General features: G+C 45.6%; 1 protein-coding gene across 1 annotated transcript in view; it reads left to right on the top strand.

The window, feature by feature from the left end:
• The first annotated feature begins 1,143 nt into the window (after positions 1-1,143).
• Positions 1,144-25,447, top strand: part of LOC143963345 (proteolipid protein 2-like) — a 46,661-nt gene continuing 22,357 nt past the window's right edge. Inside the window, exons 1-2 of the mRNA XM_077472996.1 lie at positions 1,144-1,310; positions 16,186-16,341. Of these exons, the coding sequence (XP_077329122.1) occupies positions 1,215-1,310; positions 16,186-16,341 (252 nt within the window). The 5' untranslated portion in view covers positions 1,144-1,214. The remainder of the gene's footprint in view (positions 1,311-16,185; positions 16,342-25,447) is intronic.

The raw sequence follows: 25,447 nt of genomic DNA, 5'->3' as shown, positions 1-25,447 counted from the left end.
GATGTAAAGAGGGGGGCTCTGATGTAAGGAGGGGGGCTCTGATGTAATGAGGGACTCTAAGGGGGAGGGGCTCTGATGTAAGGGTGAGGACTCTGATGTAATGGGATCGCTGATGTAAGGGGGAGGACTTTGATATAATGGGGAGGACTCTGATGTAAGGGGGGCTCTGATGAAAGGGGGAGGACTCTGATGTAATGGGGGGGCTCTGATGTAAGGGGAGGACTTTGATGTAAGGGGAAGGGCTCTGATGTAAGGGGAGGACTCTGATGTAAAGGGGGGCTCTGATGAAAGGGGGAGGACTCTGATGTAATGGAGGCTCTGATGTAAGGGGAGGGACTCTGATGTAAGAGGGAGGACTCTGATGTAAGAGGGAGGGGTTCTGATGTAAGGGGGGTTCTGATGTAAGGGGAGGGGCTCTGATGTAATTGGGGCTCTGATGTAAGCGGACGACTCTGATGTAAGGGGGGCTCTGATGTAATGGGGGCTTTGATGTAAAGAGGGGGCTCTGATGTAAGGGGGCCTGTGATGTAAAGAGGAGTGCTCTGATGTAAGGGGAGGGGCTCTGATGTAATGGGGGACTCTGATGTAATGGGAGGGACTCTGATGTAAGGGGAGGGGCTCTGATGTAATGGGGGACTCTGATGTAATGGGAGGGACTCTGATGTAAGGGGGGACTCTAATGTAAGAGGAGGACTCTGATGTAAGGGGTGGGGCTCTGATGTAAGGGGAGGGGACTCTGATGTAAGGGGGGGGCTCTGGTATAATGGGGGGCTCTGAGGTAAGGGGGGAGGACTCTGATTTAATGCGGGGGGCTCTGATGTAATCGGGGCTGATGTAAGGGGAGGACTTTGATGTAAGGGGGAGGACTTTGATGTAAGGGGAGGACTCTGATGTAAGGGGGAGAACTTTGATGTAAGGGGAGGACTCTGATGTAAGGGGGGGGGGGGGACTCTGATGTAAGGGGAGGACTCCGATGTAAGAGGGGGGACTCTGATGAGAAAGGTGCACATAGGGAATGTATTTTGCCTCTTTATATCAGCAGAGAACTCTTCCGGCACATTTGGGGGGCGGAGCTCCGGCACACCCAGCGACCCTCCTCACTCCTTATATGGCATTAGAGTGTCTCGGGGGTTCCCGCCTCCTGTCTGTATGCCCCGCCCCCCGGACAGCTCCCACTTCACTCCACCGGCGCTCCTTCCTCCAGTGCGGCCAGAATGTCCGATCCGAGTCCCGACCAGAGTGCGAGCTGTGCGGACAGTGTGCGCGTCTACATCCGGACCAGGAAAGGGATCGTGCTGGCCACCGAGATCGTAAGACCCCCCCCCATCCCCATCCCTGTATATATGTATATATATATATATATATATATATATATATATATATATATATATATATATCTCTATCTCCATCTCCATCTCCCCCTGTATACTCCTATCCCTGTGATGTGTATATAGATATAATGTGTATCTCTCCCCTGATTGGTGGATTGTACCCCTCTGATCAGGCATAGGATGGGTCCTCTTCGTTCCTCCGGTCGGTGATCGATCCTCTCTATAGCGGAGTTTTCTGTACTTTTTGCTCCGCCCCCCCCCCCCATCCCCCCCTCTAACTTTTGGGCACTTTTGTTGTGGAGGGGTAGCGGGTACCTATTTCTGATAAGTACTTACCTCCTTTGCCCATAGCCTTATGTTTAAAATACCATGGGGGGGGGGGGGGGGGGGTGGCTGACTGACCACCATTCCACACTCTACCCGTTGCCGTGCCACGCGTGTTCCACCACTTCCCACACTTTACCCACCACCATGCCATAGCAAACCCATTGTAAACTTAATCCATACCACACTTGCCACATTGCCATGCCACACTTGATCCATCACCATACCACATGCCGATCTTCTATACTCGAGGGACTACCATACCACACTAGACTGACCGGCATTCTGTAATTGATGGATGCCCGCTGTCATCAATCACATGGCCAACTGCCATTCTAACCTCCCCCCGATCCATCACCATGCCACGCTTGACCCACCTCCATTCTACACTTGACATACTGCCATATGCCACACCCATCACCATGCCACATACCAACCTTTATACTCAATGGACTGCCATGCCATACTTGACTCTTGACGCACCTGCCCCACCACCATTCTACACTTGACGGACTCCTTTGCAATGCCACATTTGGCCAACTTCCATTCTAACCCTAATCAGTTACCATACCACTCTTGACCCACCGCCATGCCACATACTCACTTCTAGACTTGATGGACTGCAATGCCATACTTGACCAAATGCCATTTTACTCTTGATGCACTGCCGTGACACACTTGACCCACCACCATTCTATACTTGATGAACTGCTGTGCCATAGTTAACCCATTGCCATGCCACACTTGACCCACCTCCATTTTACACTTGACCTACTGCCATGCCACACTTGATCCATCGCCGTGCTACATGCCAACTTCTATACTCGATGGTCTGCCATGCCATACTTGACACACTTCCATTTTACTGTTGACACACCGCCATGGACACTTGACCCACCACCATTCTATACTTGACAGACTGCTGTGCCGTAGCCAATCCACTGAGCCAACTGCCATTCTAACCCTGATCCATCACTATGCCACACTTGACCCTCCTCTATTCTGCACTTTGGCTTACTACCATGCCACACTTAACCAACCAGCATTCTACACTTGACCCATCACCAAGCCACACTTGGTCAACTGCCATTCTAACCCTGATCCATCACTATGCTATACTTGACCAGTTGACCCACTGCCATGCCACTTATGACCAAACTCTATCCTACACCTGACCCACTCTCATGCTACACTTGACTATCCTTCATTCTACACCTGACCGTCTGCCCTACTGTTTGTCCCACCATCAAGACACAGTGCTGTGCCACACTTGACCCACCGCCATGCAATACGTGGGTCACCACCATCCCCTGTCTACTATAGAGCGCTTGGCACTTCCATTCGTCAGATCCCAACACCACTAAAGAGGGGGCGTGAATAGCCCTGCGTGCGTTTACATTTTCTCCTACAGAATACCGTTCCTGATTGGTCAATCCTTGGGTCTAAGCGCCATTATGGGGGTGGGGAGGAGAGAGGGATGTGTGAATAGTCCTGCGTGCATTTCAACATTTCGGTACAGCATTAAGTGCTATTATGGGAGGGGGGGGACAACACCACTCCGAGGGAGACCCCAAAATAACCCACACTATAAGAGGGACAACACCATTCCGTGGGGGACCCCAAAATAACCCACATTACAAGGGGGACAACACCAACCCCGAGGGCGTCCCAAAATAACCCACACCATTCCGAGGGGGACCCCAAAATAACCCACATTACGAGGGGACAACGCTACTCTGAGGGGGACCCCAAAATAACCCACACTATGAGGGACAACACCACTCCGAGGGGGACCCCAAAATAACCTGCATTACGAGGGGGACAACACCACCGAGAAGGGGACCCCAAAATAACCTGCATTACGAGGGGGACAACACCACTGCGAAGGGGACCCCAAAATAACCCACACTACAAGAGGGACAACACCACTCCGAGGGGGACCCCAGCATAACCCACACTATGAAGGGGGACAACACCACTTCGAGGGGGACCTCAAAATAACCCACATTACGAGAGGGACCCCAAAATAACATCACTACAAGGTGGACAACAGCCCTACTACCATGGGGAGCCCAGAATAACCCACACTATAAGGGGGACCCCAACACCAATGGGGGGGGGGGACTGAGAATTTACATTTCAATCAGTGGCCTGAGCAGTCAATCGTTTAACCTGGTCGCCATTATAGGAGGGGATGTGTCATTCTTATTTTTTTTTACTTTATCAATATATCTATCGCTGTCTAATCGATCAGCCTTGGTTTTTAATCAGCCCGTTCGCGCCAATGTACTGCGTCGGGGTGTGTTTTGATAAAACTGCCGCAGATGTAGCGCTTTTTGAAGTCGAATGAAATGTAACAAAAAATGATCATTTGTGATACATTGTAACAACGCATCAAAGCGCATGCGCGCAACACACCCTGATGCCCTTTTAATCAGAATTTATTTTTGGGGATGACGGGGGGGACATCTAGAATACTGATTGCACTGTCTATAAGGTAAATTGTTACTTTGTTTCCTCTGGATAAAGAAGACGGAATTCAATCATTTCCTTTGAGAAGATTGTAATTTGTGATTGTATGAAGTCCGGAGTCCTCCCATAACTCCCACCTCTCCTCGTCTTTTACGTTTTTTTTCCCCGTACTCCATCTTCGTTTTCCCCCTCCCCCCTCCATCTCTGCCCATTCCTGGCCAGTCACTGGGTATTGCATCATGATGGGTGGGTGAGGGAAGGGACGGGCAGTGTTTGAATAACTACAATAAATGGAGGCGCTAGTAGCACGCCGCTCTGTGTGCTCAGACTGGGCGGATCGCCTGGGAACCGATGGAAGAGGAGATAACCCACCCGGGGTGCTGACTGGCTGCAGGAGAGAGAGCAGGCTCCAGATGGCTCATCGATCCTTCTTTAACAGCATCAGCTTCGGAAGGTATTACCCCCCCTTACCCTTCCTTCCTAGGCCATTTTTTGCGGTACGGCTCTGCGTTATTTTGACATCTGCGCAGTCGTGCGACGTTGCACACAAATACAATTGATGTATTTTTTCCCCCCACAAATAGAGCTTTCTCTGCGTTTTTATTTTAAATTTTTTGCGCTATAAAAAAAAAAGATAATTTAAAAAAACAAAAAAAACAATATTTTTTTTTGCTTTCTACTATCAAACATCCAATAAAAAATGGAAATTTTTTTTTTTCTTCTTAAATTTGGGCCAATATGTATTCTGCTACGTTATTTTGGTAAAAAAAAAATACCGATAAGCCTATATTGATTGTTTATCGTGTCTACAAACTGCGGGATAGGTTTATGGACTTTTTTCATTGTTTTTACTGGTAATGGCGTCGACCAGCGTGATTTTTATTTAAATTTTTTTGCAGGACTGCGTTGTTTCGGCGGACAAATCTGGCACTTTTTGGGGACCAGTGACACCAATACAGTGATCAGTGCTAAAAATATGCACTGTCACTGTATAAATGACGTTGGTTGGGAAGTGGCGATCAAAGAGTTAACTGTGTGCCTCGGGAGTGCTTCCTAACTGTGTGGGGGAAGGGCTGTGACTGGAGGAAAGCGGAGATCTATGTTCCTGCATAGGAGAAACACAAGATCTCCATCTTCCTCCCTCACAGAAAAACGATCTGCCTCTTTTACATCCCCTGTGAACGACCAGTGAAACCCGGGAGTCAGCACGGCCACCAGACCTGCTGATTGGCTCCCGCTGTGTCCAGTCACAGCAGAAGAGGCACGCACCCCAGAGCTGAAGAGAGGAATCCCGTACAGGTGATTCCCTGCCACCGATTGTGCTGATGTGATTTTTTTTTTTTTTAATTCATTTATTTATTTTTTGACAATTTTTAGAAGTCCGTTTTAAATTCCTGTCTCAGGATTTAAATTTTTGGGGATCATCGCGATGTGATTGGTGCAAAATAAATCTCCCAAAAATGTCAATGTAATCCGAGCAAAGTTGGACTGCATGTGGCTGGGCCTGGCACTACCTATAGCATAAGACCCTATTAATCATTTGTAGGACCTCCTTCCGTTTGGTGGTCATTTGTAGAACCTCCTGTTTAGCGGTCACTTGTAGGCCCTCCTTCCCTTGGCGGTCACTTGTAGGCCCTCCTTCCCTTGGCGGTCACTTGTAGGCCCTCCTTCCCTTGGCGGTCACTTGTAGGCCCTCCTTCCCTTGGCAGTCACTTGTAGGACCCCCTTCTGTTGGTGGTCTTTGTAGGACAGGAACTATGTCCCTGGCAGGACTACCAGGTGCTAATAAAGGGGAAAAAAAATACTGAAAAAAAGAAAACAAATGGAGTCGTCATATCTAAGGAGTGTACTGTGTATTCCGGGACATTCTGCTTCCTGGGTGTATTCATTATATACTTGAGCAATTAGGCTTGTAAAACGATCGTACATTGACTTCTTTTTTTTTATGGGTGACTCCTGCGGTCACACCCCGGCGGCATTCCTGGAGTAATCTGGCAGGGGGCGTGTTTGCTTGTTGTGTACACAATTAAAGCAATCAACATGTTTGTAGTAAGATCTCTTGTAAGTAAAAGTGACCCTTTCACCTACTTTTGGCAATGAATTGCTAGTAAAAGCACCAAAAAAATCAAGTATTTTTAAATAATTTATTTTCCACTTGGCTACCTTTTCATCATCTAGGCGTCACATGAACATTTTTTTTTTTATTATTATTTATTTATTTATTTTTACTTGTTTTTATGCAATATGTATAGAGCAGCCCATTCATTTGAATGGCACTTTAGGACTCCCCTTACATGGGTGGTCACTGTAGGACCCTCTTATATGGTGGCTGGTCGCAGAAATGCTTACTATGGTGGTCGTTAAAAGAGCCACTTACTTCAACCACTTAAGGACCAGACCTATTTTTCAAACTTGTTGTTTACAAGTTAAAATCAGGTATTTATTTATTTATGCTAGAAAATGACTTGGAACCCCCAAACATATATCAATAAAAAATGATATTATATAAATTTTTATATATATATATATATATATATATATATATATATATATAATATATATATTTTTTTTTCCCCCAGACACCCTAGAGAATAAAACGGCGGTCATTGCATTATTAAATAAATAATGCATGAATTAAATTAATTGCGTAAATCTAAAAAATACGACAACAGTAAATGGGCGACATTTAAAAATGTATACAGGTTACCAGTTTTGAGTTACAGAGGAAGTCTTTTGCTAGAATTATTGCTTTCGCTTTAACGATACCTCACATGTGGGGATGCGAACACCATTTTTCATATACTGGTGCGACTTGCGTATGCGTTTACTTCTGCGCCTGAGCTCGGCGGGACCGGGGGGTTTAAATTTATTTATTTTGCTTTCTTATTTGTTTTACTTTTTTTATTTTTACCATGTCCTTTTTAAAATAAATAAATAAATAAATTTGGGTCACTCTTATGTAAACATCTCCTGTAATAAAAAAAACAAACATGAGAGGACCTCCTTTTTAATGTGAGATCTGGGGTCAAAAAGGACCTCACGTCTCGCATTTGTCTTCAGATTTACCAAAACTGGTAACGTGTGTGTGTGTGTCTATATAATTTTTTTTTTTAATATATATATATATATATATATAATATATATATATATATATATATATACGTCGCCTATGGAGATTTTTAAGGGTGAAAGTTTGTCGCCATTCCACGAGAGGGCACACTTTTGAAGCATGACATGTTTGGTATCAATTTACTTGGCGTAACATTATCTGTCACAATATAAAAAAAAAAATTGGGCTAACTTTACTGTTGACACGTTTTTGAATTAATTAATTTTTTTTATTTTTTTTCAAAACAATTGTGCCTGTAAGACCGCTGCGCAAATACGGTGTGACATAAACTATAGCAACAACCGCTATTTTGTTCTCTAGGGTGTCCGGGGAGGGGGGGGGAGTAGGAGACCTCTCCCGCCGCTGACAAGTGATCTCGTGGAGACCACTTTTATCTGAAAGTGGACCGCCGGCCGTTGAAGAAAATACCGGGGTTATGGTAGCGATCTGCTGTCAGAACCCTGGTATTCTTTTACAGAGGGTTTTATTAATATTCATTCCAACGTAACAGCTCATCACATTGATGGTTACATCACAAATAAACAAGTGAAAAGAACAAAGTAACTAGATATGCATCCAGAACAGCCTTTCTCGACCAGAGTTCCGCAGAACCCTGGGGTTCCTCCAGAGCAGCCTTTCTCAACCTTTTCAACACAGAGTAACCCTTGAAATAGTTCTCCATTCTCAGGGAACCCCTGCTAAAAATAAAAAAAATCTACAACTCATGACACATTAGTGTGATGGTCAGTGGGAAGAATGGTCCTAAAACTTGTGGTCATTGGTAAGAATTACCAAGAAAATTCTTTCGAAATTCGAACCGTGTATGGCCGGCATTGGGCACTATTTTTCTTTTAGCGCTACACTTTGCATATTGTTTATATCATCAAATCGTATACTTGAGTGTATTATCAAGAGCATACTATTTAGAAATTTCAGAAGTAACCATCCCACCCAATCATCTGCCTGGTGGCTTAATGAGCCAAAAGGAAAAATTGGAAAGGAGACGAGAGAAAGGGAAAATAAGAGAAGCATAATGGACTAGGAACAGGAAAGGAAAGAGCAGGAGGAAGGAAGGGGAGGAAGGGGGGGGGGGGGGGCAGAAATATATCAAATCGAGAGGAGCCTCACAGGTCACCACTGGAGTCCTCTTCCACTCCTCCATGATGACATCACAGAGCTGGTGGATGTTAGAGACCTTGCACAGATCAATAAGGTTTAGGTTTGGAGACTTGATTGGCCAGTCCATCGCCTTTACCCTCAACTTCTTTAGCAAGGCAGTGGTAATCTTGGAGGTGTGTTTGGGGTGGTTATCATGTTGGAATACTGCCCTACAGCCCAGTCTCTGAATGGAGGGGGGTCATGCTCTGCTTCAGTATGTCACAGTACATGTTGGCATTCATGGTTCCCTCAATGATCTGTAGCCCCCCCAGTGCCGGCAGCACTCATGCAGCCCCCAGACCATGACATTGATTGTACAATCAGATTGTATGGTGTATGGTCAGCCTTGGCTAGCAATAACGATTGCATGTTTTATACAATTGTTCATTCGGGATTTCATTGCTGCTGCAAGTGCTGCTCTCTTCCCAGGCGACTTCACGTTACTGGATTTCCTTGGCAGCCTCACAACTACTCCTTCCGACGTGACTAATCAGATAATAGCGATAATGTGCAATTATGCCAATTCATTGACTCGCCATCCATCCGCCCCTACTGCAGGGTGTGTAGCTGAGGCTTACCCTTCCACTCCCGAAGACGTGCTGCATGCAAATACAGAGCCCACTGCTCCAGGCTGACTCCCACCCATCAAGACATTTTTATATTTGCATAACTCCTCCCCCTGCTTACATCATAGCTGCGGCCTCTTGAGCGGAGTAATGAGGCCTTCATACACTCATTTTACACCCAGTGATGTCATCACTGGGCCTCTGTGCTTCTCTATGCAATGCAGGCAGATCATGGCTGGGGGGAGGGGCTGGCAGGGTGCTGTACATAGCTTCCTGAAAACATCACTGCCAGCCCCTCCCACCAGCCATGTTCTGCCTGCATTGCATAGAGAAGCACAAAGGCCCAGTGATGACATCACTGGGTGTAAAATGAGTGTATGAAGGCCTCATTACTCCACTCAAGAGGCCGCAGCTATGATGTAAGCAGGGGGAGGAGTTATGCAAATATAAAAATGTCTTGATGGGTGGGCGTCAGCCTGGAGCAGTGGGCCCTGTATTTGCATGCAGCACGTGATGGCATCATTGCAGGTAAAATTGCGCGGTCATACTACACTGTAGCCATATGAACTCTTTATATTTTTATATATATATATATATATTATTTTTCCCACAAATAGGGCTTTCTTTTGGTGGTATTTGATCACCCCTGCGGTCTTTATTTTTTGTTAAAAAAAAAAAAATATATATATTTTTTTTGGTTTATAAAATTTTGCAAACAGGTTATTTTTCTCCTTCATTGATGTTGCACTGATGAGGTGACAATGAAGGGCATTGATAGGTGGTACTGGTGCACACTGAGAATCTGCACTAATAGGTGGCACTGATGGGTGGCAATAATGGGCACTGATAGGCAGCACTGATTGGCACAACTGGTGGGCATTGATAGGTGGCACTTGTAGTCATTGATAGTGGGCACTGGCAGGGGGTACTGATTGGCACAGATGAGGGAGGCAGAGTGGTCGTCCGTACTCCCTGGTCCCATCACCCCCCCCCCCCCCCCCCCAGACTTCTATAGCACAGCACAGAACAAAGTGAAGTGTTCTGGCTGTATGCTACAGATCTGAGACTGTGTGTTGGAAAAGAGCGCAAACTCATACCATAAAGGTGCAGTGTCTCGGTGAGGATGAGAACTGTGAGAAGGAGGGGGAGGAATTTGGGAAGGGGGGGTATACAGAGGTGACTATGGAAGGGGGGGTATACAGAGGTGACTATGGAAGATGGGGTATACAGAGGTGGCTGTGGACGGGGGGTTGTACAGAGGTGGCTGTGGACGGGGGGTTGTACAGAGGTGGCTGTGGACGGGGGGTTGTACAGAGGTGGCTGTGGACGGGGGGTTGTACAGAGGTGGCTGTGGACCGGGGGGGGGGTACAGAGGTGGCTGTGGACGGGGGGGGTACAGAGGTGGCTGTGGACGGGGGGGGGGTACAGAGGTGGCTGTGGATGGGGGGGGGTTACAGAGGTGGCTGTGGGCTGTGGACAGGGGGGGGGGGGGGTTACAGAGGTGGCTGTGGGACAGGGGGGGGGTACAGAGGTGGCTGTGGACGGGGGGGGGGTACAGGGGGGGGGGGGGGAACAGAGGTGGCTGTGGACAGGGGGGGGGGACAGAGGTGGCTGTGGACAGGGGGGGGGAACAGAGGTGGCTGTGGACAGGGGGGGGGGGGGAACAGAGGTGGCTGTGGACAGGGGGGGGGAACAGAGGTGGCTGTGGACGGGGGGGGGGTACAGAGGTGGCTGTGGACGGGGGGGGTACAGAGGTGGCTGTGGACGGGGGGGGGGGGTACAGAGGTGGCTGTGGATGGGGGGGGGGGGGGCACAGAGGTGGCTGTGGAAGGGGTGTTACAGAGTGTGTGTGCATTTTTCGGGATGTTGGGATGAAGAGCAAAATTGCATAGGGAGCACCAGGAAAATGCTTGCCCAGTGTCCAAACAATATTAAAAACAGCCCTGGGCGGGTTGTTAGCAGGCATAAAAGTAACAATACTGTAGGGGGGGGGGGGGGGTCATGTAAAGGGGAAATACTGTGTGTAGGGTGATAATTGAATTTGTAGTGTTTTAAGTATATTCTTGTTTTGAAATGTCATTGATTCTTTCTTAAAAACGGGGGGCGGCGCAGTTTACCATCTTCGCCCTGGGCACCAAATGGCCTTGTCCCAGCACTGCTCCTCACGCTGTCAGAAAAAAGACGATTGACAATTTTTTTATTGACACACGTGATAAGCTGTCATTGGCTGACAGCTGATCATGTGGTATGGGGCCGGGATTGGCCCCTTACTCGGATCTGTGATCACAGCGTGCACCCTACAGGAGTTGCACATCATATAACGGCCTCCCGGAATGTCAGGTTCACAAAGTAGCCGCCAATAGGTCAATGCATCATAAAATGCATTTAGTAGAATACATAGGAGTGTAAGTACCTGAATGTGACCCGGTGTCAGTCTTTTCCCCTATACAGCAGGGCTGCAGTGTGAGAAGCAGCCCGAGAAACCAAATCAGTTCATGTGATGACAAGGAAAGAGCCCTGATAGGAGGAGAGAGCAAAGTGACAGAGAGCTGAGCCCATTTTTCAGCTGCTTCTCCTTTCGCTGCCCAGTCACAGGTTTGGGGGCTCGTCCGGAATGTCCTAGGTTCAGAGGAAATGGGTGGAATGAGATTGAGGACCGCTAGCAACAGAAACTGGGACTACAGGGCAAATCCCTTATTGCAGCTGGTTTATTGTTTCTTTTTAAGTGGCCCTCTATTTGTTATTATTTTATTTATTTATTTTTGTCTGGTGAGGGGGGACAAAACCAATTCTCCTATCAGTGCTACCTCATCCATGCCTCCCCATGTGTGCCAGCTCATCAGTGCCACCTCATCAATGCCATCCCATCAGTGCTGCCCCATTAGTGCCATCCCATCAGTGCCACCTGTGGAAGCGTGATACCCCACCAGAAGGATGCAGCTTGAGGGGCTCCAGGGGATTTTCTTATTTGGGAGGAAACTGGCCTTTCAGTTTCCTCACTATTTACTAAAATCTGTTTTGGGATCTGAAGCCCGGGGATTTCGTAGCGATCCCGGTGGGATGAAATCCCCAGGTCCGGGTTTTGAGATCCACCAGCATACTTGCTGGGCTATTTGTAGACGCCTGACCGTGGTTCTGGGCTCCACCCTCCTGAGGAGTCCAGGCAAGTGAGGGAGACGTGTGCATGTCTGTCAGAGCAGACAGAGGGTCCAAGTCTGTGGGCTGAAACAGCAAGGAAGCTGGAAAAGAGTGCGGAGGTACAGGAACTCCATTATAGAGACGAGAGGGCTGCAGCATAAGCCTGAGCAGCAGTGCTGCTAAGGAGAGCCAGGTGGCTTGGTATTTTCTGTTTAACTTGCATTGTTGTTGTGGAAAGCTGAATACCCGAGTGGGCAACTCTGCTGTTATCAAACTTGTTTTCTTTTTCCTTTAATAAATGTGGGCCAACAAGCCCTTAAACGGCATATCTGGTGTGGACTCACTGGTAGGCTCTACACTAAGCTAAACAACCCCCAATGTTACACACCTCATCAGTGCCCATCAGTGCTACCCCATCAGTGCCTCCCCATCAGCGCCCTTCAGTGCTGCCTCATCCGTGGCCACGAGTGCCACCTTATCAGTGCCCATCAGAGCCGCCCTTCAGTGCTGCCCCATCAGTGCTCTTCAGCGCTGCCACATCCGTGCCCATGAGTGCCGCCTCATCAGTGCTGTCCCATCAGAGCCACCCTTCAGTGCTGCCCCATCAGTGCTCTTCAGTGCTGTCTCATCCATGCCAATGAGTGCTACCTCATCAGTGCTGCCCCATCAGTCCCACCCCATCATTGCCCTTCAGTGCTGCCTCATCCATGCCCATGAGTACCACCCCATCAGTGCCCCTCAGAGCCACCCTTCAGTGCTGCCTCATCCTTGCCCATCTGTGCCGCCCCATTAGTGCCCATCAGAGCTGCCTCATCACTGCCCATCAGTGAAGGAGAAAAATTACAAATTACAATTTTTATAACAAACTCTAACATTTTTGGGGTTTTCCTTTGAAAATTTACAGGGTATTGGTTTTGTTTGTGTTGCAAAAGTAAAAAAAAAAACAGCGATGATTAAATGCCACCAAAAGAAAGCTCTATTGTGTGAAAAAAAAAAAATGATAAAAATGACATCTGGGTACAGTGTAGCATGACCGCATAATTGTCATTCAAAGTGTGAAAGCTGAAAATTGTCCCGGGCAGGAAGGGGGTGGAAGTGCCCGGTACTGAAGGGGTTAAGTCCCTGTAGCTCAGAGTCCTGGTATCCCGGCGGTTGGTTTTACGTTCAGTGCGGATCGGAGGTCCCCCCATGTAATGTAAATAGGAGAAATCAGAGTGCTCTGTATGCCGCGCTGGGCTCTGTAGACACGGCTCAGGAAGGAATGACTAATGCATCTACATGGCAATGCCTTCCGGACACGCCCGGGCCTCATGTGCACCAAAAATATAGAATCTAGACTGATAGTTTTCCTGGATTGGACACCTGGCACTCGCCACGCTCTCCCAGGGACCCGCCGCCTTCTGTTATTCTGCATAAGGAGCTTCCGTTACAGAAGAAACAAATGTAACAAATTATAACCAGGACTGCAGAGAGGATAATACAATTACAGTATCACTACCTGACAACTGCAACATTGGATGATGCAAAGTATTCACTCTGTTCATACACCGATAGATTCTCCCCCCCCCCCCCCCCCCCAGAAAACTCTGCTCAGTCTATGAACGTATAGATCGATCAATCGATCAGTGTTTCTCAACCACTATGGATCTGATTAATTCCATCGGGGCTTAGACATTAGATATGGGTCGGGCGACTCTGATGGGGACCCAAAGCAAGGGGGGGGGTGGTTAAGGCATCCTAAAGTAAGGGGGACTCTGATGAGGAGGGAGCACTTTGATAGGGACACTGAAATAGGTAGGACGACTCTGATGGGGACCCAAAAAAGTAAAGGGGGGGGGGGGTGGGCTTTGATGGCATCCTGAAATAAGGGGGGTCTCTGAGGCGTAAGGGAGCACTCTGATGGCCACCCTGAAGTAGGAGGGGACTCTGATGGGACCCTAATGAAAGAGATGGGGGCTCAGATGTGGATTCTAAAGAAAAAAGGGGGGGGTGTTGGGGAGGATGATGGAGGGCTGGAGGGGGGCTTGTAGGGGGTTAGGGGGCACTACGGAGGCTGAGTGGTACTATGGGTTACTATAGGAGGTTGAAGGCTCTATGGGACGCTGTTGAAGGTTGGGGGCACTATGGAGGGCTGGAGGGTTCTACAGCAGGCTGGGGGGGGGGGGCACTGTGGGAGGTCTAGGGGGCCTGTAGGTCACTATAGGTGGTGGTTGAGGGGCAATATGGGACGCTGTTGGAGGCACTGTAGGAGGTTAGGGGGCCTGTAGGTCACTATAGGAGGTTGAGGGTTTTATGGGACACTGTTGGAGGTGGGGACACTGGATGGGTGGAGGTTCTAGAGCAGGCTCGGGGGGGGGGGCACTGTGGGAGCTGAGGGACCTGTAGGTCACTATAGGAGGCTGAGGGGCACTATGGACGGCTGGAGGTTCTACAGCAGGCTGGGGGGGGCACTGTGTAGGGGGCCTGTAGGTCACTATAGGAGGTTGAAGGGCATTATGGGATACTGTTGGAGGTTGGGCGCACTAAGGACAGCTGGAAGTTCTACAGCAGGCTGGGGGGGGCACTGTGGGAGGTTAGGGGGCATGTAGGTCACTATAGGAGGTTGAGGGGCACTATGGGACACTGTTGGAGGTTGGGGGCACTATGGAGAGCTGGAGGTCCTAAAGCAGGCTGGGGGGGGGCACTGAGCGGGGCTATAGGTCACTATAGGAGATTGAGGGGCACTATGGACACTGTTGGGGCACTATGGACGGCTGTAGGTTCTAAAGCAGACTGGGGGAGGTTAGGGGGCCACTGAGGGGGCCTGTAGGAGAAGCTTGAGGTTGAGGGGCACTATTGGACACTGTTGGAGGTTGAGGTCACTATGGGGGGCTGGAGGTTCTACAGCGGGCTGGGGGGGTGGGGGGCACTGTGGGAGGTTAGAGGGCACTACGGAGGCTGAGGGGCCTGAGGTCACTATAGGAGGTTGAGGGACACTGTTGGGGGCACTATGGAGGGCTGGAGGTTCTGCAGCAGGCTGGGGGGCACTATGGGAGGTTAGAGGGCACTACGGAGCCTGATTGTGGGCCGTGGGTCATGATAAGAGTTTGGGGGGTAAAGTTAGTTGAAGGTTGGACACTATGGGGGTTCTGCAGCAGACTGGAGGGCACTGCGGAGGCTGAGGGCTGTTGGGGGGGCTTGAGGTGATTGTGACCTACTATGGGAATATGGAGGTCACTATAGGAGCTGGGAGGGACTGTGGGAGTGTAAGGGGTCTGCAGCTGGCTGGAGGCCCAGGAGAGGGGAGGTCGTGGCTCAGCAGAGGGACATGGCTTGTGTTTGAGGGCCACTGCTTAATGTGAAAAACACAGGAGACAGATTTGATAGGAAGAGGAGAAATGAGACTCCAACTTTATACAAATAAAAGGAACAGCTGTTTCAGAGTGACCCTCCAAAAACTGTTTTTGTTTTTTGTTTTATTTTTATTTTTTATATTGTTTTAAAAACTGTTGCACAAATACTGTGTGACAAAAAAAATGCAACACCCACCAATTTATTCTCTAGGGCAGTGATGGTGAACCTTGGCATGATGCTCATGCATTCTGCAGTGAAGCTGAGCATCATGGGAATGTAGTTCCAAAACATCTGGGATGCCAAGGTTCACCATCACTGCTCTATGGTCTGTGCTTTAAAAATATATATAATGTGTGGGGTCCTAAGAAACTTTCTAGCAAAATAAAACCTGATGGGTGCATGTGAACAAAAAGTGCCAGGAAAGGAAGTGATTTTTCATAAAAATAAAAATTGTTTGAAAAACCTCTGCTCGAAAAAATAATAATGCATAATCCACCAATTTTTTTTCTCTTAAAAAAAATAAAGAAATAATTATCTATCATGTTTGGGGATTCTCGTTATTTTTTTAAAAAAAATAATTGCTACATGTAAACAAAAAAGTGGCAGAAAAAAAGAATAGCGCTAAAGTGGTTTTAATAGTATTGCAGAATCCTAAAGAGAACCTTCCAGAACTTTTCTATGAATGAGATAAGATTTGTGAATTGAAGGAAGGAGTGTGTTTTCCGGAATATAATCTAATTTTGTACTTTTGCAGGGTTGCTGCCTCATTGTCTTGATTTGCTATGCGGCCTCCCGTAGCCCGGGGTACCTCGGTGTCGCCATCACTGAACTCATCTTCAGCACCATCTTCTTCTTCCTCTTTGCTCTTCACTACGACCAACAGATTGCCTTCATCCACTGGGGCTGGACGGTGAGTGCCGACCACACACACACCCCGCTCATCACAACCAACCTGCTCTATGTGATGTACTGTGCAGAAAACATATATATATATATATATATATTATATATATATATATATAATATATATATATTCTCTATCTCTCACAAAAATAAGTACACCTCTCTCATTTGTGTAAATCTTTTATGTGACAACACTGCAGAAATGGCACTTTGCTACAATGTGGCAATCTTCTTATAGCCTAGGCCAGTGATGGCAAACCTTGGCACTCCAGATGTTTTAGAACTACATTTCCCATGATGCTCCACTATACTGCAGAGTGCCAGAGCATCATGGGAATGTAGTTCCAAAACATCAGGGGTGCCAAGGTTCGCCATCACTGGCCTAGGCCATCTTTATGTAGCGCAACAAATTTTTTTACAGGTCCTCAGAGTTCTTTGCCATGAGGTGCCATGTTGAACTTCCAGTGACCAGTATGAGAGAGTGAGAGCGATAGCACTGCTCCCATTCACACCTCAGACCTTGTAACACTAACGAGTCACATGACACCGGGAAGGGGAAAATGGCTATTTGGGCTCCAATTGGACATTTTCACTTAGGGGTGTACTGACTTTTGTTGCCAGCTGTCACTACTTTACATTGTAGACAAGTGTCATTTCTTCAGTGTTGTCACATGAAAAGATTTACACAAATGTGAGGGGTGTACTTCGTTTTGTGAGATATTGTGTGTATGTAATCTATAATCTATAATCTCATTTCCAGCCTGTTTTGTATTTTCAGGATTTAAAAAAAAAAAAAAAAAAAAATACCTTCCAATGAATTTTAATGCGCAATCCGTTTTCCTGAAATAACGGCCTTCGCTTTATTCCTTTCAGATTGGGTGTGCAGCGATCCCTAGTATGCATTACTCGGTCACCTGATGACACGCAAACATGCATTCCGGGTTTGCCCGTGCCTGCGCAGGGTCCCTTTTATTTTTTTAAAACCACTTCTTCTTTTTTTTTTTTTTTTAATTAAACACTAATGCTATCATACGGAGGTGGATGAGCACTTTGTGATTGCCCGGGGGAGGTGACAGGTTCTCCTTGATGAAACGTTTGTGGTCTGAAACGGGAAGTACCTGTTACTGGCAAATAAGAAATGATGCTGTGGATTTCCAAAAAATGATTTGCTTATGAAAAATATAATTTACATATTTGTATATGCCAAGCAGAGCTAACATATAGTTTTGGTTTTATTATTATTAGTAGTATTTGTGTTTATTGATATTTTATTATTAGCGTTGTTGGTAGTAGTATTTATTGTTAATTATAATAGTAGTAGCAACAGTAGTAGTATTTATTGTTGCTATCATCATTATTAGTAGTAGTAGTATTCATTTTTATTGTTGGCAGTAGTAGTAGAAGTGTGTGTGTGTGTGTGTGTGTGTGTGTATATGTATATGTATGTATGTATATGTATGTATGTATGTGTGTATATATATATATTATATATATATATATATATATATATATATATATATATATATATATATATATATATATATATATATATATATATATATATATATATATATATATATATATATATATATATATATATAATGTGTGTGTGTGTGTGTGTTTTTTTTTTTTATTTATATATATATATATATATTATATATATATATATATTTTGCATACATACTTTTTTTTTTTAATGTAATATAATATTTTTGTGTTTGAAAATGGTCAAAACTTCTGCGCCAAAACCAACCAGGTGAGTTTACAGAAATAATAAAATATTGTACCTCTTTTATATGTGACCTAAATACATCAAGTCCCGGGGGGGGGGCCCATTCACACCAGGGGGGGTGATACATTCATTGCCCATTCATTGGATGGTGTGGCCAATGCACTGCGACGGACCAAAAATTGTGCTTGTGTTTCCAGCAGCACCGCTACACCGCATGCAGGTTACACATCCTTCCAACAACTGGATTTTTTATATTTTTTGTGAACCGTGTGCGTCCCTTTTCCTGCTGGTGGAAGTGAGTCACAGACCTATATCTCCCCTGCCCCCCAACCACATCACTCCTACAGACCGCGAGGAGACCAGGCGTGGGGGTGACAAATGACCTTGGCACATGGTGGTCACTTCCTGGGTAGCCATCTTGCAACCTTTCCTTTGAGATCTGCAGAGTGACCTCAATGAAGGTTTGGGCTGCAAAAAGTTTTTAGAAACAAAACAGATAAATCTGCGCTAAGCGATAGACGAATTTAAACGCTGTGATAAAATGTATCAATTAATGACCTGCAGCTAAGCACTATAACCCGGATACAGGACACAGAGGAAAAAAATGCAAAAAAATAAAGTGCAGCACTCGGTATAAACACAAGATGATCCGGTGCAAAAATGTGTGAAAGTAGAAGTGTCACTTTATTATTAAAGTGCAATGTGGCCGTAAACCATAAATAGCATAAATTCAAATAAAGTGCAACTGTACAGTGCACACATGATGAATTGTATTATACGCAACCAAAATATTTAGTTTTTAGTGCGATCCCAAAGCTACAAACGCAAGATGAAAACGAAGTGGCATAAAAAACGCACAAAACAAAAGTGCAAACAATATGCAAATTGTAAAGTGCAGCACTAGGTTTGGCCACAAAATGACTCTGTGTGTGAGAACATATGTGAAGAAAATATAACACAATAATAAATGTGTAGTATGACCATGTTCTAAGCGCTTCAGCCCTGGAAGATTTGGCTGCTGAATGACCGGGCCATTTAAAAAAATAAATAAAAATTTTGCAATTCGGTGCTGCTTCACTTTAACTGACAATTGCGCGGTCGAGCAACGTTGCACGCAAGCATAATTGAAGTTCTTTTTTCCCTACAAATAAATATTTATTTTGGTGGTATTTGATCGCCTCTTCGTTTTTTTTTTTTTTTGCGCTATAAACAAAAAAAAAAAGAGCGACAATTTTGAAAAAAAAAAAACAATATTTAGTACTTTTTTGCTATAATAAATATCCCCCCCCCCCCCCCTTTTTTTTTTCCCTCAGTTTAGGCCGATATGTATCCTTCATGTTCTTGGTAAAAATAAATTTAAAAAAATCGCAATAAGTGTATATTGATTGGTTTGCGCAAAAGTTATAGCGTCTACAAAATGGGGGATAGACTTGTGGAATTTTTCTTATTTGTTTTTCCCTTTGTATTTTTTTACATTGTTTGTTAACCCCTACCAGTGCAATTTTTACTGTAATCTCTGCATTTGTATAGCACTGATCGCTGTATAAATGACAATGTGTCAAAAGTGTGCTATGTGTTTCTGCCGCAATGTCGCAGTCCCGATATATTATAAAAACATTTTACTTTATGTCGTATGATAATTGCGGATTTGTTTATAAAACCTTTATTTTCAATAAAAAAAAATTTTTTTTTTAACAACTTGCTTACTGGGCCAATTCTGACACTTCTCTCATATATGTAAAAATGAGTGTGATTTTTGCTAGAAATATTAGTAGTAATAGTAGTAGCAACAGTAGTAGTATGTATTGTTTTATTGTTGCTATCATTATTAGTAGTAGTTTCGTTTTTAATGGTGACCGTAGTAGTAGAAGTGTGTGTGTAATAAATAAATAAATAAATAAATAAAAAAAAAAAAAAAAATTATATATATAATATATATATATCTCTATCTATCTCATGTATGTGGTTTGTTTTTATTTTAATATTATGTATGTGTGTGTGTGTGTGTGTATATATATTCTTTTTAGTGTGATGTTTGCTAGAAAAAATAAAGTTTTTATAACCTGCAATTATCATGTGACATAAAAAAATTGCATTTCAACATCCAAAAACTAAATAGAGGTGGTGGCTCTGGTACACAAGCAGTTAACCTGACAACTTGTAAGCATTCCTGTTAAACAAGGCGTCTCCTTTAAGGAGGAAGTTCCTTTTAAATCTGAGCGTTATCAGTGCAGCCAATCCGCAGCTTCCGCTCTCCAAATGCAAATGGTTTGTTATACATTTTCAAGTCTACAGAAGCAACCATACGGGTAACAAGCTGAGATTAGGAGCGCTCCCTTTGAGAGTGCTCCTAATCTCAGCTAGTTACCTGTACAGAAGACATTGGGGAGCCAGAAATCGTTCTGATTGATAGGGGATCAAATACTTATTTCACTCATTCAATTTTAATTTTTTGTTATTTTGTCCCTCACTGTTATAATAAACCGACCATTAAAATTACAGACTGATGAAGGAAATTATCAGTGGGGCAAACCTACAAAATCAGCAGCTGATCAAATACACCCCACCCCCGCACTGTGTATAGTTAACAATGTATCACAATGTATAATAATTTCTATGTATTGTTACACATTGTGATACATTCAGGACTTCCTCTTTAGATTGGAAGCCGTATTGAGATTGGAGGGGGGGGGGGTCACTGTAGGGCCTACAGGTAACCATGAGAGACGATTGATCTGGTGGTGATAGCCGTCCTCGCCCTCTCCTGGGGATGAATTAGATGGGGGGGGGGGGGTCATGGGGGACCTCCCCTCTTCCCTGGATACAGACCGGTCCTCTTTATCTCTTTTTGCATTAGCACAGAATGTTTATCGTTTGGTTGCCCCTTTCATATAAATTCTGATGGTTCCGGGTTGTAAACCCCCCCCCCCCCCCTCATTCTATAGCTCTGAGGTTATGTTGTATCGGGAGGGGTTTCCTCTGCTGAACTTTTGCCGCACTCGTCCACCAAGGGTAAGCAGGGCATGCACACCACCCCGGGCGCTGTGCCAGGGTCATGTGGTCTGCGTGTAGCTTGCACTTCCTTTGTATCAGGGAATGGCGGCTTGGCAAGAGGCTGGAAACCTTTGCTGATCGAGTCAGCATTCAAATCCTGTACTGAGCTATACAAATAAAATACAGAGCAAAGGGGACTCCTGTACTTTTCTATATTGGGTGGGGTCTGTTAGGCCCCTCCCACAGCTTTTCTCTTTCTCTCACCTTGTGCAGGGTGACTTGTCTTGTCTCCGCCTCCTCCTGTAGTTTTCGGTAGTGGGTGGGGCCAGCTGGTCCCTCCTACAGCTTCTCTCTCTCTCTCCCTCTCTCCCCCCCCCCTCCTCTCTGACTTGTCTGGTCTTGTCTCCGCCCCCTCCTATACATTTCTATAATGGGAGCGACCTCCCACAGCTTTGCTTTCTCTCCTTGTACAGGGTGACTTGTCTTTTCTCCGCCCCCCCTCCTGTAGTGGGTGGGGTCTGCTGGGCTCCTCCCACAGTCTCTCCCTCTCTCCCTCTCTCCCTCTCTCCCTCTCTCCCTCTCTCCCTCTCTCCCTCTTCCCCCTCTTCCTTGTCTTTTCTCCGCCCCCCCTCTTCCTTGTCTTTTCTCCGCCCCCCTCCTGTAGTGGGTGGGGTCTGCTGGGCTCCTCCCACAGTCTCCCTCTCCCTCTCCCTCTCCCTCTCCCTCTCCCTCTCCCCTCTCCCTCTCCCTCTCCCTCTCCCTCTCCCTCTCCCTCTCCCTCTCCCTCTCCCTCTCCCTCTCCCTCTCCCTCTCCCTCTCCCTCTCCCTCTCCCTCCTCTCTCTCTCTCTCTCTCTCTCTTCCCCTATTCCCCCCTTATGTAAGGTGACTGTCCTGGTCTCCACCCCTCCTGTACTTTTCTATAGTGGGAGGGTCCAGCTTTTCTTTCTCTCCTTGTGCAGGGTGATTTGTCTTGTCTCCACCCCCTTCCTTTAGTGGGTGGGGTCTGCTGGGCTCCTCCCGCAGCTTTTCTCTTTCTCCTTGTGCAGAGTGACTTGTCTAGTCTGCGCCCCCCTCCTATAGTTTACTGTAGTGGGTGGGGCCTGCTGGGGCCCTCCTACAGCTCTGCTATGTACAGCCCAGTGATGATGTCCCTGCTACATTTATAAGGTAATATCTGGGTTTGTAAAGGCATTTGGTGCGTTGTGCTGGTAAGAATATACAATGTATATTTAAAGCGCTGCGTAAATTAATGGCACTCTATAAGTACCTGAAATAAACACTCTTTCTGAAAGGAAAGGTGAATTTCCCCCCTCTCCCATTGTTTATGTGGTGTACTTTATAAAGGGGTTACCCACCCTGTGCCGCCCCCTCCCTGTACACAACAGGACCTCTTTATGTATTCACAATACCAAAGCCCCACCATCAGATAGAGCGCGCCTTGTATTCTCTCAGTGCAATACCTCACATCACCAGCAAAGGACAGTGCAGGGAAAACTTCTGTTGCGACTTCACGACATGGAAAATCTTAAAGTAGGCCGTTCCATGAAATACTTTTTTTTTTCCCCGGGGGTTGACAGAAAAAAGGTAAAATAAAAACAAAAAGAACCCCCCCCCCCCCCCCAAAAAAAAAAAAAGAAAAAACAAGAAATGAACCCCTCGCCCCAAAAAATACTATTACAACAGGGGTGGGGGCCGGAACCTTGGGGTAAAATTATAATAAAAAAAAAATTGCATAGCAACAATTTCAATCAAAGCGCATGTATATTCGTTCTATGTGAATAGAAAAGAAAACAAATTATTAGGCTATTTACAAAAAAAAAACTAAATGTCATTGGGCTACTTCCTGTACTGGTTGAATGTCCTTCATTTATTTAAAACCATAAATACCACATCTGCCCACTGGATGGTGCACCATCTAGTGGCCAAATGCAGTACTTTTATTATTTTTAATTTTATTATAAAACAAAATGTCATTAGGATACTTCCTGTACTGGTTGAAGGTTTTTCATTGATTTAAAACTGTAAATACCACATCTGCCCACTAGATGGTACCAAGTAGCATAAGAATTATCGTATGATGATACTTAGCACCATCTACTGGCCAAATACGGGGTAAAAAAAACAATTTATTAGTGTATTTCCTGTGCTGATTTTCATTGATTTGGAAAAAAGTACTGCATTTGGCAAGTAGATGGTGCTAAGTATCATATGATAATTCCTATGCTACTTACCACCATCTAGTGGGCAGATGTGTATTTATGGTTTGTAAGTGGTTGTAAACCCTTACAGCCAACTTTGACCTGCAGGTAAGCCTAGATTAAGGCTTACCGGTAGGTCCAAGAAATATCTCCTAAACCTATACGGTTTAGGAGATATTTACCCGAAGACAGCCACCGCTGTCTGCGGCGCATGCGCCGTAGCGATCGGCGCTCAGGCGCACTGTGGCAGGCCGCAGATCGTGGCGATATGCCGCGTGTGTCGGCTCCCATGCTCGTGAGTGACGTCATCACGGCTCCGGTGAATCACAGCGTCGGAGCCGCGAGACCCGGAAGTCGCTCCGGGATCCATGGCAGCGGCGAAGAGGAAGACTGAGGACCGCTTCGGGGGGCTTAGTTCTCAGGTAAGTTATTCATAATGAGCTAGTATGCTATGCATACTAGCTCATTATGCCTTTGCCTTACAGAGTATGCTTTAAAAAAAAATATATATATATATATATATTTTTGCCTTTACTTCCTCTTTAAAAATGTGTTAGGCTATTTCCTGTGCTGGTTATCATTGATAAAAAAAAAAAGTACTGCATTTGGCCACTAGATGGTGCCAAGTATCATCATACGATAATTCTTATGCTACTTTGCACCATCTAGTGGGCAGATGTGGTAATTATGGTTTTAACTCAATGAAAGACATTCAACCTGTACAGGAAGTAGCCTAATGACTTTTTTTTTTTTTTTTTTTCGGGATTGACAGACAAGCAAAAAGGGCAAAATAAAAACAAAAGCCCCCCCCCCCAAAGAAATAAAAAATCAAGATATACACCCCCCACCAAAAAATAAAAAATACTATTACTACAGGGTTGGGGGCAAAGGCAAATACTTTAGGGTGAAATTATAAAAAGCTTGCATAGCAATTCTCCCGATGGAAGCGTGTTTACAATCGTTCTGTGCAAATAGAAAATTTTCTGTGCTAGTTTTCATTGATTTAAAAAAAGTACTGCGTTTGGCCACTAGATGGTGCCAAGTAACATAACTCTTATGCTACTTGGCACTGTTTAGTGGGCAGATGTGGTATTTATGGTTTTAAAGATATATTAGGCTATTTCCTGTGCTGGTTTTCATTGATTTAAAAAAAAAAAAGTACTGCTTTTGGCCACTAGATGGCACTAAGTATCATACGATAATTCTTATGCTACTTGGCACCATCTAGTGGGCAGATGTGGTATTTATGGTTTTAAATCAATGAAAGACATTCAACCAGTACAGGAAGCAGCCTGACGAACGTGTGTTTTTTTTTATTTTTTTGCCCGATTTGCATAGAATGAAATGCATTTTCTTTGGAAGAAATGCTATGCAATTTATTTTTATTTTTAAGTACACAACTTTATTTAAATTTGCAGAGTGAAATTCTACTTTAGGTATCTAAGTGCAGTAAAATTAAAAAAAGAAAATCCTTTTTTCTCCAGTCATCTTCCAGGACGGCACACCTGAGAGATGACTGGTCCACCTGACAGGAAACACAAAAGTCCCCACCCCTCCCTCCGACCCTCAGTTATTGATTGTGTTTCCCATCAGTGGCAGTGAAACCATGATCCTTTTTCCTTCAAAAGACTAAAAAAGGTTGGGGACCTTTGGTCAAACTCTCTCCCAGGGTCTGAGACTCAGAGCAAGCAGTGGGGCTTGCGGAGGTCTCGGGGGGGGGGGGGGGGGTGGCTCCACCAGGGGGTAATTTGTTCCTACTAGGCTTGCCTTAGGAAGTCTCAGGAGAAATTCCCCTGAGACGCAGTGTGAAAGACAGATGAGTTTTTCTTGAGGCACTACTCCTCGGAAAAACACACCTCCCCCCCCCCCCCCCATACCTGATGCTAAAGGAGGTTGAGGGGGACCGCTGGAACCATCCTGGAAACAGCTGTAAGTGAGCCTTGGCGGTGCTGGCGCCTCTGGTTCTCCTAGAGGAGGAGGTGGCTTGGCTGAGCTCAGATCGAGCAGCGTGCGTTTCAGCGCTACTGCACATGTCCGGAAGTCCATTGCGCTGGCGTGACGTAATTTCCGGGTGCCGGAGCTCTCCGAAATGGCGCCGACCACTGGAATGGGTGCTGCTGGAAGGTGCATCTGTGTAGCACCCAGGCAGCATTACTGCTCCAACGGACACAGCCTTGCCAAAAACACA

The sequence above is a fragment of the Lithobates pipiens genome, unplaced genomic scaffold (genome assembly GCF_037356315.1).
Source record: "Lithobates pipiens isolate NorthernLeopardFrog02 unplaced genomic scaffold, aLitPip1_a1.2 Scaffold_1, whole genome shotgun sequence".
NCBI classification, from domain to species: domain Eukaryota; kingdom Metazoa; phylum Chordata; class Amphibia; order Anura; family Ranidae; genus Lithobates; species Lithobates pipiens.
Note: the sequence above shows the minus strand (reverse complement) of the source record. Positions and strands in the feature narration are given on the sequence as shown.